Source organism: Leptonychotes weddellii, chromosome 14, assembly GCF_054177405.1.
Source record: "Leptonychotes weddellii isolate Sample4059 chromosome 14, ASM5417740v2, whole genome shotgun sequence".
NCBI lineage: Eukaryota > Metazoa > Chordata > Mammalia > Carnivora > Phocidae > Leptonychotes > Leptonychotes weddellii.
In genome coordinates this window covers 62,970,677-62,985,666 of record NC_138382.1, presented here as the reverse complement: position 1 = coordinate 62,985,666, position 14,990 = coordinate 62,970,677, and the positions used below count along the sequence as shown (strand labels likewise).

The 14,990-nt window shown below is 57.4% G+C and overlaps 2 protein-coding genes across 3 annotated transcripts in view; one reads left to right on the top strand and one right to left on the bottom strand.

Annotated features, from left to right (window-relative positions):
• Positions 1-9,123, top strand: part of AKNA (AT-hook transcription factor) — a 52,614-nt gene extending 43,491 nt beyond the window's left edge. For both annotated transcript variants that reach the window (XM_081803454.1, XM_081803453.1), the window contains exons 18-22: positions 92-238; positions 1,440-1,535; positions 3,341-3,457; positions 3,728-3,920; positions 7,912-9,123. In XM_081803454.1, coding sequence (XP_081659580.1) covers positions 92-238; positions 1,440-1,535; positions 3,341-3,457; positions 3,728-3,920; positions 7,912-8,176 — 818 coding nt within the window. In that variant the 3' untranslated portion in view covers positions 8,177-9,123. The remainder of the gene's footprint in view (positions 1-91; positions 239-1,439; positions 1,536-3,340; positions 3,458-3,727; positions 3,921-7,911) is intronic.
• A 1,812-nt stretch (positions 9,124-10,935) lies between these two features.
• LOC102750502 (alpha-1-acid glycoprotein-like) lies at positions 10,936-14,235 on the bottom strand. Its single transcript, XM_006749417.3, has 6 exons — positions 14,070-14,235; positions 13,518-13,660; positions 13,219-13,289; positions 12,359-12,466; positions 12,106-12,209; positions 10,936-11,116 (listed from the first exon to the last, which is right to left on the bottom strand). Exons 1-6 carry the CDS (start codon positions 14,181-14,183, stop codon positions 11,039-11,041), a joined length of 618 nt encoding a protein of 205 aa, XP_006749480.1. The 5' UTR covers positions 14,184-14,235; the 3' UTR covers positions 10,936-11,038.
• Between the last annotated feature and the right edge of the window lie 755 nt (positions 14,236-14,990).

Sequence of the window (14,990 nt, the reverse complement as noted above, 5' to 3'; positions counted from 1 at the left end):
GCCCCAGAGCCTGAACTTAGGATCGGCTAACTCCCTGAGCCCTGCGACACCTCCCCTGTCCCCCTTTGATGCCCCTCTTTTCCCCGCCCAGGTTCTGAATCTGAGCCACCCTCCCCCCAGTGGTTCTCTGAGAAGAGCCGGACCACCGAGGACAGTGCACAGTCAGCTCGGGAAGGAACGAGAGGAGTCGGCGGCCCCAGGCGGCCAGACAGGGTCACCTTCTGGGGCCAGTACACAGGTGGGCTGTGGGGTGTGGCCCGGCCCCCAGGGAGGACTCCTGTCCTGGAAGCCTTCCCCATTTCCCCAAAGGCAATTGAAATATTAGCATTTTCTGTGAATTCTGTGACACAGGGAGCAGCGAGGAGTGCTGCCTCTGTGAATGCATTCATTCATCCAGCGAACAGTCTCTGGTGCCTCCCGGCACCGGGGCCCACGCTTGCTTCTGGGGGAGCCGCACCAGCTGGTCCGTCACAAAGAGGGTTATGAAGCACCTGCTGTGAGTGGGGTGGACACCCCATCACTTCCCCCTGGCCTACCTTCAGGTCTGATTCCCCAGGGCATCAGCCCCTGTGTCTCATGAACTAGGCACCCAGCACATAGTAAGACTTCAGATGACACATAGTAGGATTTCAGAGTGCTTGACAGGAAAACAAATATGGACATGGCTCCAACTTTCATGAATCTGACTGCAGAGCAGACAGTAACAAATAAGCAGTTACAGGAGGTGTGTAAATTACAGACGTGGCTCTCACCCATACCAGCCTGGGAGGGAGGGCGCTTCACCTCAGATCCATAGGGCTGAGTGCAGGAGACAAGGCAGGAAGTGAGAGGTGTGTGTCCAGCCCCATGGAGCAGACAGAGCTGAGGGGTTAGAAGCGGGAACAGGGGGCTGGTCTGGGGGCCCCGAGATCACGCGCACAGAACAGGAAGTGGGAAGCCTACAAGGCAGGGGGAGAAACAGAGAAGCGATCAGGCCACATCCTGAAGGTCTTACTTGAGACTCAGGGAGGGACGAGGCAGCAGATGACAGGTCTGGGTAAAGAGCCAAGCATCTGTCCAACTTTCTAACAACCTGGAGCACTTTCCATCTGCCGGGCGCCGGGCAAAGCACCTCACGGACACGGCCTCGCTCCGCCCTTCCAACACGCATATGAGACCCATACTGTGACGGTCCCCATTTAACAGCTGCTTGGAACACAGGGATGAGATACAGCTGACCCCGTGCCCAAGCCATTCCAGGGCCCCCCCAGTGAGTGGGGGTCTGGGGGATAGCAACACTGCTTGTCTTTGCTTATCCTGTTCTCCTGGCCTGCTTCCCAGCCGGCCGGGGCTTGGCTTTGTTGAATGCTTCTGTATGTCAGGGAGGGGAGAGCGAGCCTCCCCGATCCTCCCCAGTTCTCCAAACATGCAAAGAGCTGACTGTCTGGTTTCTTCCCCAGGCCAGGAGTACCGTGTTCTGACCCCCAAGACGGCCCCAAGAGGCAGCGGCTCAGTCTCCTGTCCGCACTGCCGACCTGCCGGGACCCAGGACTCGGGTGAGGGACGGTGCCTGGAGAAGTGGTCAGTGCGCGAGGCTGCAGCTTCTCCCTTTAGGAGAGGGCGCAGGGGGCGCCTGGGTGGCTCAGTCGTTAAGCGTCTGCCTTCGGCTCAGGTCATGATCCCAGGGTCCTGGGATCGAGCCCCGCATCGGGCTCCCTGCTCCGCGGGAAGTCTGCTTCTCCCTCTCCCACTCCCCCTGCTTGTGTTCCCTCTCTCGCTGTGTCTCCCTCTGTCAAATAAATAAATAAAAATCTTCAAAAAAAAAAAAAAAAAGGAAAGGGCGCAGGATGTGGGCCAGCCCTGAGCTCAGTGGAGGGTCAAGCACAGACAGGGGAGTGGGATTTAGGGGGGCTCCTCAGCCCTCCCAATGTGTCCTGCCTTCACACCTGCATCTCCAGGTGCTGCTACCTGATGCCACCCTCCTTGACCATGACATGGAGAAACCATGGATATGACTTAAGTCGTGATAAGGAGGTGGGGGGTGGCCAGGCCGTGATGATTATGTCCTGTCTCCCCTCCATCCTCCTTCCACTCTGCACCCTTCCCCCAGACCCAACAGGGAAGAGTGATGGGGAGAGCAGTGGCCAGAGAATATGGGCGCTGGATTCTAGTCCCAGTCCCGCCGCTGACTTGCTGCGTGACCTTTGGCAAGTTCCTTAACTTCTCTGAGCCTCCAGCTTCACATCCCTAATGAAAGGATTAGAGATGGTCCTAAGGCCCTTCCAAGCAATGATGATGATGATGGAGCTGTCCCTTATTAACCCCCCACTGTACACAGGGCCTCATGCTAAGGGATTTACAAACAGTAATCCTCACCACCCTATGAAATAGGTTTTGTCCATTTTAGTATCATGTCTATTTTACAGGTGAGGAAACTGAGGCTCAGAGAGTTTAAGTAACTTGCTCAAGGGCACACAGCTTATTAGTGGTAGAGCCAGGAGGTGAACCCAGGTGGTTGTGACTCCAGAACTCTGGCTCTTCACCATCATGTTGCTTTGCCTTTGCCCCAGTCCCAGCAGGCCTCCCTCTTCATTCGTTCGTTCATTCATGCATGCATTCACTCATTCATTCATTCATTCACTCACTCACTCACTCATTGAACACCTTCCCATACTGGGCTGTGGGCTAAGCAGACAATGACAAAACAGTGGTCTGAGCTGGGCTAGGAGAGCACAGGTGGGGCTGGGAGCCCGTAACTCAGCCCGGCGGGTGGTAGGCCTCCAGCTGAGTTGAGGCTTGCAGGAGAAGCGGGCCAACCCTGGAATTCCACCCAGGTGAGGTGTTGAAGATTTGCGAGGGAAGAGAACAAGGTGGCCCACCCTCCTCCTGCTCCCTTAGGCCTCCACTGACCCCCTGGTGCCTGAGCGGCCGCTGTGGGCCACTCCCACCTGGACAATGGGCCTTGCTCAGTGTGGAGGAAGGACTATAGGTTCAGGGGCCGCATTCGGGACAGCCCGGGCTTGGGCTCAGACAGAGCACTGCCAATTTCCTACTCGGCGGACATTCTGGCAAATCATTCAAGCTCTTGGAGCCTCAGTTCTCCAGTCTGTAAAACGGGGGAATGATGTAGTAGCTAGCCCAGTGATTGTTGGATTTGATAAAAAGAATGCATGAAGGTCCTCAGCAGAAGGCCTGGTTCATTATATGCTGATCCTCGCTGTCAGGGTCCCCAGCGGAGGCAGCTTGTCACCTCCACAGTGGCCCCTGAGGGCAGCGCAGTGCTGACGGAGGTCTGCTTGGGGGCTCCAGGCCCAGTGATCCAGACATAATCCTCTCCTGACATCTATTCCTCCTCTTCTAGGTGGTACTATCACCAGGGACCCACCAGGACCGTCGCCCACTGATCCCCTGAGATGCGCCCTGTGCGGTCGAGTTGGGCCCCCCCCAGCGATGGATGGCCCAGACTCAGCCACCTCGGGTAGGGACAGACACTCTCTTCTCCCAGACAGACGCCCAGCTCTCCTTTATGGGGGCTCGGGGCCCCGGGAGCTGTTCCGCTGTGGTGGCGGCTCTCCCAGGCTGGGATGCAGCGAGCTGGGCAGAGGATTTGTTTCCCAAAGCCAGGCACTCCCAGCGTGGCCAGCCCAGCATCCAGGGGTCACAGGGCAGGGGCCGGGGGGACCCCCCCGTACTGGGCTAGATTTTCCCAAGTGATCAGACTGTCATCTCTGGTGTCCCTCCCTCCCAGGGCCAGACAAGACTGCCAGCAGGAGAAACGCACGCACGTCCCCCAGCCCCACGCAGCAGAGCAAGCGTATGGGGTCACCAGCCCGGCCGCCCCCTGGACTGTGGTATCTGGCAGCGGCGCCCCTGGCACCAGCCCCTGCTGCCCTCACCTACATCTCCTCGGTTCCCATCATGCCTCATCCGTCAGCCACTGTGTAAGAACCTTCCTTTCCCTCCTTCCCTGCCTGTCTGGCTCGCTTCAGAATTCCCAGTCAGACCCGTGTCGGGCCGCTGAGAACCCGGGCACCTCGTACTCCTCTGTTAGCCCCCACGTGCATGATGTGCAGAACAGGCTGAACACTCGCGTAGTCACTCAACAAACCCCGAATCCTCCCTGCCTACCAGGGAGAGGCCTGGCTCTGGGGGGCCCAGCCGTGAAGGAGCTCGCAGAGGGCCCTGTGCTCTAGGAGCTCACAGGGAGAGTGCATGGGAAGCTTCCCGGTTCCTTGTGGGTCTTCCTGGCAAGCAAGTAATTGCACACTCACTGTATTGTAATAGGCTTTATTTTTTTTTTTTTTAAAGATTTATTTATTCATTTGAGAGAGCGAGAATGAGAGAGAGTACACGAGAGGGGGGAGGGTCAGAGGGAGAAGCAGGCTCCCCGCCGAGCAGGGAGCCCGATGCGGGACTCGATCCCGGGACTCCAGGATCATGACCTGAGCCGAAGGCAGTCGCTTAACCGACTGAGCCACCCAGGCGCCCAATAGGCTTTATTTTTTAGAACAGTTTTAGATGTACAGAGAAATGGAGCAGATAGTATAGAGAGTTCCATATACCCCCTACACATGCGTGCACACACACACAGTTTCCCTCATTCTTACCATCTTACATTAATATGGCACATTTGACAGTGAGCCAATATTAATACATTATTATTAACTAAAGCCCACAGTTTATTCGGGTTTCTTCAGTTTTTACCGGAACTTCTTCTGTTCCGGGATCCTGTCTAGGAGGCCACATAGATGCCGCTCTGTTGTCATGGGTCCTCAGGCCCCTCTTGGCTGTGACGGACTCCCAGACTTTCCTAGTGTCTGAGGGCCTTGAGCTTAGAGGAGAACTGGTCAGGACTATGGCAGGAGGAGCACTTCCTTTTTCCGGGGATTTGGATAGAACACCTGCAAGAGAGAAAAGACTTGAGCCGTTGAGGCAGAAGCGGTTCAGGGTGTGGCCTCCGAGCTGCACTGGAATCCCGTCTGCCCTTCCTGCTGCCGCGGCCTCAGTAAAGCTACTGCCTCTCTGAGCCCCAGTTTCCCCATCTGGTAAATGGGCTAATAGTCTCGAGCAGGGCCGGTTCTGCAAGGATTAAATGAGGCGCGTGGCCAGACGCACGGGAGATGTGTGCGGAATGCATAGGGCAGTCCCAGCACGTGATCAGGCGGCCTTGTCCTCACAGCCCACAGGGCTATGGGGCAGTGCTGTCCTCAGGAAGAAGATAAATGAGTAAAGGTGGCTTCAACAGGACAGGATGGTGCAGGCGGAAAAAAACCCTGGACGCTGAAATTAGATCTGTCGTCTTGTCCCGACTATCACCAGCTAGTTCTATGCCTCAGTTTCCCTCAGTGGAAAATGAGTGTCGGGAGTTTTCTGCGTCAGAAGCCTGCGTCTGCGGCAGCAAGAGGCCAGAGTCGCTGTGGGGCTGGCGCTCGGTGGGATCAGAGGCCCCAGGTACCATCCAGTCCCCGTGCCCCGTAAACACTCTGGCCTGCAGTGTGGTGTCTTGCTGCCTTCAGCTGACTCTGGGAACATTCTGCTCCATCAGCTACGAGAGGCCGTACTGCGTGCTCAGGCCCCAGCAGAGGGGCTGGGGACACCTGCCTATGCTCACACTCACTGGGCAGGAGAGGTTTTGCCTGGAATTTGGTGGCCCCGGGATAAAGCTCTGAGTGCCCCCGGTAGGCATGGGTCTCTCTGCTTCTGAGCCTGTTCCATATCCTTCCAGGCTCAGATCTGTGGACTGACCTAACCAGGTTGCTGTCCCCGGGCCTGGCCAGGCCATAGGGAAGGGGGTAGGCCCTGAGCTGTAATGCCCGGCAGACCTGGCTGGTGGGAGCCATATAACCTTGGGCAGGGGGCTCACTTTGTTCCCAGTCTGTGCCTCATTTTTTTACTCTGCGAAATGGGTTGTGGTCAGGATTAAATAAACTAATGCATGGAAAGCCCACAATACCTAGAAGCTGGTCAGGAACCATAGTACTTGCAATGCGTCTAGAGTTTGGGTTGATGATGCCCTCGACTTTCTCCAGCAGCCATCAGCAGGACTGAGCATGCTCAATGGCAGGCCAGGGCGCCCTTGAGAAAGCTTGTGGGCCTGTGCTGCCACCTGCTGGCCATCTGCCTTATAGCCCTGCCCCAAAGGCTTTGTAGCTAGAAGGGTTTTCTGGTTTGATTTGGTTTTGGTGGAGAGGGGGATGTTTGTAGCTTCTGCCTTAGGGGGAATTCTGAATCACTTTGCGGCCAAGCTGGTCATCCAATTATTAGAAGGCAGGGGTGTGTGGCAACGCATAGTTAGACCAGATAGTCCGCGAAGGAGGGAATTGGATTCAAGAAGCCTATTCATTGGGTTCAGATGGTGTGTATTGGCATCTACTGGGTGCTAATTAATTAGCTCTGGGAGTGAACGCGGTGCCGCCCCTTGCAGATCTCTGACTCTGCGCTGACAGTTACAGATGCACTTCGAGTGACCAGGCAGCCTACAGAGCTTTTTCCCTGAATGTTCCAATTGGATCTATCCTGGGAGTTGGCTAAGTGTGGCTCTTTTAGGTGGGGGGACAGTCCTTGAAGGGTGAAGTCCCTTGGCCAGGGTCCTTCGGCCGGCCCCACGGGATGGCTGGGATTTGGGGGCAGGCCTCCTGCATCACTTAGCCTCTCTGAGCTTTGCTTGCTCACCCCTAAAATAGGCGTTAACGGTACCCACCGAATAAGCTAAGTGCTGACGGAGAAAACACTTATCTCGGAGCCCGGGGCCCGGGACGCAGGATGCGGCGGCGGCTCTGGGCTAGGCACTGCGTTTAACTGTGTGAGGAGCTGCCGGACTGTTTCCCAAAGTGCTTGCACCGTTGTACCTTCCCACCAGCGGTGTAAGAGCCTTCTGATTCTCCAGCTCCTCACCAACATCTGCCTTTGGGCTTCAGTCATCCCGTGGTGGCCAAGTGCATGGCTCAGCATCCCAAGTAGCTTTGATCTGCGGTTCCCTGACGGCCGATGACGTTGAGCCTCTTTTCACGTGCTTGTGGTCCATTTGTGGATCTTCTTTGGAGAGCCGTGTGTTCTGATCCTAGCAAATCCTCCTCACCCACCCCCCCCGCCCCGTGCCCACTGTTCACTAATGTGGCTCAGAAGAAAGGGAGGATCAGGAATAAGTTCAGAGTTAGAGTTTGCCAAGCAAGACGCCAATGACAGGCTCCGGCTGAGTCCTCCTAACGTTATCCCAGCTTCATTTAGGCCAAACCCTTTATCTCCCTCTCTTCTCCACTCACTTTCTTCCTGTCCCTTGCTGCTTGGTTACGCTGTAGTCGCTCCTTGGAGAAATCCGTGCTTCAGCTCATGGCTCGTTTGCCATGCTCCCCAGCACTTTAAATGACCCCCCACATTCCTGTAGGGCCAGGCCGGGAAGGACACCTTCCCGCCTGCCGCCCCGGATGAGTGAAACCAGACCCTCCCAATCTTACAGAATCCTAATCACTATCCCGTGTCTCCACTGGGCCACACTTGGCCAATGGACCCTTTATTGCCTCTCCAGTGAAGGGGGTTTGCTATAGAGCCTGGGGTGGTCCTGGTCTCCCTGCGATCTGGCCCTCAGGTTAGAAGCCGCAAGAAGACAACGGGTCGGCAATGTAACCCCAGGACCAGGGACAGGGGCTGGCACATTGTACAGGACAGAAAAATATTTACTGAGTGCACGGGGAGATTGAACTAACCATTTCTGAACACCTGCTCTGGGTCAGGCACTCCTGTTTCTCATCCTTCACCCTTCCACCGCATCCCTCGAAGTAGCTGTTTATTAGTCCCATTTTAGAGGTTGGGACACTAAGCCCCCGAGAGTAGGGGCCAGGCGCCCTGCTGGGGCTTAGAACGGGGTGCATTCCAGACCTGGTGCTCTGCTCAGGGCTCTCTGCAGTCCATGAACGCAGCTCCCTCTCTCCTCAGGTATTACGTGCCTCCAGGACCTACCTCCGCTTCCTCGGCCCACCCGGCCCCCGCCGAGTGGCCCCCCACGGCCCCCACCCGACCAGCCAGGGGGCACCGACACTCCATCCAGCTGGACCTGGAGGACCTGGAGGAGCTCAACAAGGCCCTGACCCAAGCCGTGCAGGCTGCCGAGAGCATCCGCTCTACCACTAAGCACATGAGTCGCTCCCTGTCTGCCGACCTGCGCCAGGCCCGAGGCCTGCGGGGCTCCTGCCTCTTCTGACTTCACTGGAGACTCAGAGCCAGCTGGTGGGGGCAGGTGGGCAGGCAGCCTGCTGCTGTCCCCCGGGCCAGGAGTCGGCTGGAGCCACTCCTGAAGGCCCCATAGGCCCCTCCTGAGAGGTCTCCTTCTAGCACAGGGCCCACCTGCTCAGCGTCTTCAAAGCGCAAGGGCTGTTGGCCTGGTCATCAAGAGAAGGAACTTCCCAGGGGCCCAGCCTCTCAGGAAGTGCTGGGACCGAGGCCACCTTCTGCCCAGATGCAATCTCTGGGGGCCTCCTGGTCCTGCACTGTCCACCTCTGGCTAATAATATGTATTTCCTATACAGATAGACAGATTTTTGTTTTTTAAACAGTTTTCCTGGTCTTAGAGCCAACCTACAAGGCCAAATAAGAAGGGCTAGGGCCAGGGTCTCTGGTACAAATGTGTCTCCTCACCTGGGACCCACCCCTCCGGAGGCGGCATCTCTGGGAAGGACACGGCTGGGCACTTTCCTCCTAGTGACTGGTGGTCAGTAGGGCACTTTGGGGCCCCTGAAATGTCAAGATGTCGGGCCCCCAGGATGACGTGCGCCCAGCTTCTCCATGGTTGGAGAGGCCTTTCCCGTGGGCCTGCTGGGAAGGGAGACGCCCCGGGGAGGGCCCAGGAAGCTGTCCACCATGGTCCCTCTCTGTACCTCATCCCGGCGCCCCCAGCTCTGTCCCTGGGATCCCTGTGGAATTTGGCTAGTGGCCAGCTACCTGCCAGGCCCCGCTCTGCAGCCAGAGGGGCCAGCCCATCTCCTGTTCCCCACCTCGTAGCAGCAAGTACCTCAGCTTTTCTGGAATGTGTATGCGTCAGTGATATTTGTATATTTGGTGTGTTTAAAAATTTATTTTCGTTATGAGGGCAAATGAAGAAGAATGAATATTGATCTTTTTAAAAAAGAAGAAAAAAAAAAAAAAAGAAAACATTCCCAAAAGCTGCCCACATCTGTGGTGTGTGTCATGGACTTACGGTTTCTTAACTCAAGTTTGTGGGGGTGGAAAATTCAATGAGGAGCCGAACCCTGCCCACGGGGAACTTGCCCGTTTCCAGACTCTGCCTGCCTTCCTGTGGTGGCTTCTATTTCTCCAACCTTCCCCCAGGCCTGTCTCAGGACCCTAGACCTTGTGACAAGCCCCTCCTTACCGAGGTCAGAGTCGTTAGGAGACACACAGCAGATTTGTGTCTGCCAAAGCACGAGCCTGGACTCTTTCCAGGGCTCGGTTTAGTAGCGAACAGCAACGCCAGCCACCCTTTACTGAGCACCCACTAGACGCCGATCCTTGAGCTCAGTATGCAGGACGGTGGGCTCCACAGGGCGCACACCAGCCCTCCAGGCCCCCTCCACGTGCCCCCTTCGTGGACGAGAGACGGAGGTTCCAGACGGCTGTCTGCACCGCCTCACGACGTCTGACTCCCAAGTCTGTTTTCTTTGTTACTGTGCTTTCCTTCGTGAGCTTTTCCCCCCGCCGCCCTCTGGCCTGCCCTGGGCTTTTTCTCCAGCCCCCTCCCCGCGCCTCACGCTCGCTGCTCCCTGCCCACCAGGCCCCGAGGCGATTTCATTTTCCCGCGGGTCCTTCTCTGCGGAGTTGGAAATGGCAGTTGGCTGAGAAGCGGAGATTTCTTGTAGGCTCTGAGCGTCCGGGTCCACCCCGCCCTGGGTGCCAGGGTGAGGGCGGGAAGGGGGAGCCAAGGGCGCGGGGGTGGGGGCCCAGCGCCGTGTCCCCAGCCTCAGCGCCCTGGGCACCGCGTGGTCCCGCTAGGAGCCAAGGATGCTGCAGTCTGGGCTCCGTGCTGCCCGGCTCTTGGGAGGGTGGTGCCGCGGGAGCCGCGGGAGCCGCGCCAGGGGCCAGGGTTACGGCCCTGTCACTCTGGACGGCGTAGGCCGCTCCCGCACCGAATTGCCTGGACAACGTGGCCCCGACTCTTCTGGCACCTGAGTGGTGCTGCTTCCCTCCCGTGCCGGTAACTCTCGGAGCCGGCGGGCGTGTAAGGAAGCCGGCCTTCCCTGCTGGACTCCCGGGTTCGGGGGCTCGGTTGTCTTCGTGCCTCTACGTGGGCCCGCCTCCGACATGGCCCCATCTCCGGGGCCCCAAGCATATTTGCAAGGTGGCTGGTGTCTAGGGGCCAACCTCACCCCCGGCCGTCAGCTGGGCACCCCGAGGACACTCTGGAGACACACAGTCCCTCCGCCTCTCCCCGGCCTGCCCCTGCCCAGGCTCCCCCCTCTTGCCAGGATGCTCACAGCTGCCTCTGCCAGACTCTTTCTGCCCCTGGGCCGGCCCGCTCCCACCTCGCCTCCCCAGAGAGCCCCGGTGATGTCTGAGGTGAGGGCCCTCATGCTTGGCACCACACGCCGAAGTCCTACCCCCTCCCCCCGCCCCATTCACCGGAACTCCTCCCAGGGCTCTCTGCCTCAGTGTTTCTCAAACACATCCTCTCAGATCCTTGGCTTGCAGCTGGAACAGCAGGTGTTATCAGCTCCAAATCTTTCTAGACTGGTTCAGATGCCCCTTCCAGGAAGCCTTCCCAGACTTCCACTGCAGAAGGAACCTCCCCCGTGCTGGGCTCCCACAGCACTGTGTGCCTACCATCGTCCCATCTGTGCTGGGTATGACAGCGGGGGCTCTTCCCACCAGGGGCAGGGGCGTAGCCAGTGATCAGCCAGGGCTCCGCTCAGGGCAGGCTTCAACATGCATGAATGGGTGAGCGAGGGAAGGAGCAAACGACCACCTGACTCCTGTTTCAAATGCAGAAGCTTTATTGATGGACCTGAGACAAAAACCTGATGTCCAAGGGGTGGGCGTAGGGCTGACGATGGGCCCCAAAGTCCCCAAGGTCCTAACCCAGTGCTGTGTCTCCCTCCTTTTCCTTCGGCCTTCCTTCCTTGTGCTCCTTCTCCAGTGGCCCACACAGATCCTAGAGGACGGGAGAGGAGAGCACGGTGATGGGAGGCGCTCTTGTGGGGGGCAGGGGGGTGAGCTGCGGACTGTGGCGCCAGCTCAGGGACCTTGGGCCAGGCGTTTTCCCTCTCTGACCTCAACTTCTCCACCTCCAGATGGGGGCTCGAGCCTTTACCAGCAACTGGCGTTTACTGAGGACTTGCCAAGCCCCTAGGTCGATCTGATTCCTCACAGCCATTGTGCGGATGATGTAACTGAGGTTCGGGGCAGCCATGTGGCCTGTCTGCCATCCCCCAGCTACTAGATGGGGGTCCATCGGTGCTGTGTGCCCAGTCCTTGCCCGCGGCTCCCGGGACCGGGGCCGGGAGGGGGTTTAGGCTACTGGTAGTCACAGGACATGACCTCGAGTGGCCAACAGAGACCTTTTTATTTTAATAATAATAAAGTAATAAAAATAAAGCATTTCAGGTATATCCAAAAAAGTGTAGCCCGCTCATCAGCCCTGTGATTTTAGATATTATTGCATAGGACACGACCCTGAACAGGGGTTGAATGGAAAGCACTGGGGAGGTTATTATATAGGTAATTCCCACGTATACAAAAATCGGGGTGGTGGTCCTGGACTTGGGGCAGTTTGGGTGATGCTAAAAAGCACAATAGCGACTCCCCATCCACGGGTGTCAGACGTCTGGGCGGTGGCCAGCAGGTGTCCACGGTAATTACCCTCGTGTGTTTCTCTGTCAAGTTCCCGCTGCCACCCTTTTTCCCCGCTGTTCCTCCTCCCTTCCAGTCCTCCCTGTTTCACAGGGACTTCTCCCTCTGGGGCCTCATCACCTGGGCCTCTAGGGAGCTCAGCTGTCCCTGCAGTGAGGCAGGTGCTTAAAAGTAGGACGTCCTGCCTCGCTGTGCAGCTATGGCTGGCAGCTCTCCCTCTCTGGGCCTCTGGGGCTGCCCCGGGCAGGATGGCCCTGACAGTGGCCACTGCCTAGTCCTCCCTGCCTTCACCTTTTTTGCATCGGTGTAACTGATCTCCGACTTCTGCATGCCTATGCACCTGATGGCTTCATGGAAAACTCTCATTTGCTCCTCGGTCACTTCCGGCTTGTCAGCTGCAGGACGGAGCAAGGGGGCTGGGTGAGCAGGCCCGGGGGGCCTAGCTGGGACGCCGGGGAGGGCAGGGGCTCTGGGGGTCCAGCCGCAGGGGCAGGTGGTCTGCTGGGTGAGGCCTGGGTGGGCTGGACGTTGGAGGGGTGCTTACCGTAGAAGGACAGACCCTTGTTCTGCTCGTCTTTCAGGGAGAAGCCAAGCATGAAGATCTTGGGATCCTTGGTGAGCAGGAGATCGGCAAATACCTCTTTGCCGGACTCTGGAGAAGAAAACCTCTGGGTGAGACCACACAGCACAGTGGTCCCGATCTCAGGCGAGGGGATCGTGTGCCCATGGCCCCACAGCAGTCAGTGAAGCCCAGAAGGTCACCTGGGCCACGTGACCCTCGCTCCTACTGTGTGCCAGGCCCTGCGCTGAGATGTGGAATCGGGGGAGCCTCACGTGGACTGTGGCTGTCAGGGCCTTTGTCCCCATTTTCCAGATGAGGAAAGTGCGGCCCAGACAGGAGCCTCAGGGCTGCCCAGGGCTATTGGTGTAATCCCACCATGCTCCTACCATGTGCCCTCTCCAGGGTGATGGTGGGGACAGCAGGGGACTCGTTGCCTACCTGACACAGACAGCCACCCTCAGATCCCAAAGGAGAAAGAGCAGCTGAGAGAGGCAGGACCGCTGCCAGCCATGGGCTTGATTCTAGTGCTAATTACAGGCTGTGTGACTTCAGGGAAACTACTTGACATCTCTGTTTCTCTGTTTCCTCAGCTGATCACCGTCATGTCCTCCTAAGGTTGTTTATGAGTCTTAAGTGAGTTAATTCTAGTGCTTCAAACAGTGCCTGGCACAGAGAGCTCAAATCTGTGGGCAGTTATTACTCAGTACTGCAGTGTGCAGGCCCTGGGACCTCGGACTCGTAGGAAGAGGGTCTGTCCTGGGTTCTCTGTGCCCCTTTCGGCTGGCCCACCCACATGTCCCCATGACACACCCCAGTCCTCCTGCCTGAGGGCTGGTCCTCACCGTCTTTGGATACGGTCCCATTCTTCCGCTGGACCTTCAGATAGCTGGAGTTAGAGATGCACCGGTTCCCACTAAAGCCAGACAGAAGAGGGGAGAAAAAGAGGAAGATTGTCGAGAAGAAGTGGACAATCATTGGTCACTATCATCGAGGGGTAAGAGTTGGCGGCGACTAGTCTGCCCTCCCCGTTCCGTGGATGAGAAGGCTGAAGCCAGGAGGAAGGAGGGACTTGCTCAAGGTTTCCTAGAAGCTAGGAGCAGAAGCCTGGGGCTGGGGCTGAGCTAGCACGTGAGGGTCTTACGTGGTTAGGTACTCTGTGAGCAGTATTGTGTCATCTGTATGGTTGAGAGCAAAGTAAAAGTAGGCCGAATGGATCGTTCTAGATGACTGGTTGAACTCCGGTTCGCGGAAGGCCGAGGCGATATAAAACCACTTGCCAGAGATCTGGGGAGAAGCCAAGAGCTGATGATAGAGGCCGGGAGCCCAATCCTCCTGCTAGCCAGCCAGGTAGAGGCTCCCCTCCTTTTTGCACACAGGGAGACCGGGGCCCCAGGCGAGGAAGGGACATGCAGGAGCTCACTCTGAGGATCAGGCACCTCCCCCAGCCACTGGGGGGCCCCTTCTTGTCCAGGACAGAATGTCCCCTCTGAGGGACCTTGCAATGAGGCTTCTGAGTTTGGAGGTAGAAAAAAATGCCTCCAGAGGCTGGTCAGAATGTCACCCCAGGACCCAGGAGAGAAAAGGGCAGAATCAGGCAGAATCAGGCAAGGGGGCTGACTGCAAGCCAGCGGGAGAAAGGGAAGCCCAGGGAAGGAGGCCGCTGTCCGTGGCGCTCAGGGGCCCAGGGATGCACCTGCTCCAGGGTGGCGTTGGTGATGGGTGTCGCTGTGAGGTTGGCACACACTGGGCTCTGGGCGTCCAGCAGAGGAAGGAGGCTCAGGGCAGCAAGGGCCCAGGACAGCGCCATGCTTAGATGGAGGGCACGTGGAGTCAGGCCGAACTGGTGGCTGGAGGGTGGAGTGACCTTTATAAGGAGCTGTGGGCGGATCCCTGGAGTCCCCTTGTGACACAATCCGGCCAGCGCTTGCGAAATGCCTAGCACAAATCCTTCCCTCCTTCCCCCAAAGCCGGCTGTAGCTAAAGCCTGGGTCTAATTCAGAACCCTGAGCTGAAGGGTTACTAGGGCCCCAAGGTCTTGCTGTTCAAAGCCAAGGTGGGTATGGGCTGGGGTGGTGTTATTAAACATGTGTAGATTTCAGCAGAGGGGCCTCTAAGCAAGCTCTGAGGGGTTGTTTTGTTTTGTTTTGTTTTGGAGGGTCTTTTTGTTTTGTTTTATTTTAAAGATTATTTATTTATTTGAGATAGAGCAAGAGAGAGCGAGAGCGGGTGGGAGGGGCAGAGGGAGAGGGAGAAGCAGGCTCTCCACTGAGCAGGGAGCCCCATGTGGGGCTCGATCCTGGGACGCTGAGATCATGACCTGAGCCCAAGGTGACACTTAACCGACTGAGCCACCCAGACGCCCCTGTTTTGTTTTGTTTTATTTTAAAAGCTTTCATGTTTTTTTACACAATTCCTGTCCCACTGAGCACCCAGACTTGGGTGAGAGCCAACCATAAATCAAATGCTGAGGGCAATTTAGACAGTTCCCAGGCTAGGTGTGCTGGGGGTCGGGGATGGAGGGGAGGAGAGCTCCGGGGTCGGGGGGGATGGCAAAACGTGGATTCTATTCCAGCTAAGTGTGGTAACAACCGTGGGAGAACAGAATTCCACTGGG

Excerpts from the sequence above, each read along its gene's own strand:
- LOC102750502 (XM_006749417.3), bottom strand. The coding sequence starts at position 14,183 with ATGGCGCTGTCCTGGGCCCTTGCTGCCCTGAGCCTCCTTCCTCTGCTG. Across the intron at positions 12,210-12,358 it reads CAAGGGTCTGTCCTTCTACG|CTGACAAGCCGGAAGTGACC; the intron begins GTAAGCACCCCT and ends TCCGTCCTGCAG. Across the intron at positions 11,117-12,105 it reads GTTACACCGATGCAAAAAAG|GATCTGTGTGGGCCACTGGA; the intron begins GTGAAGGCAGGG and ends CCCGTCCTCTAG.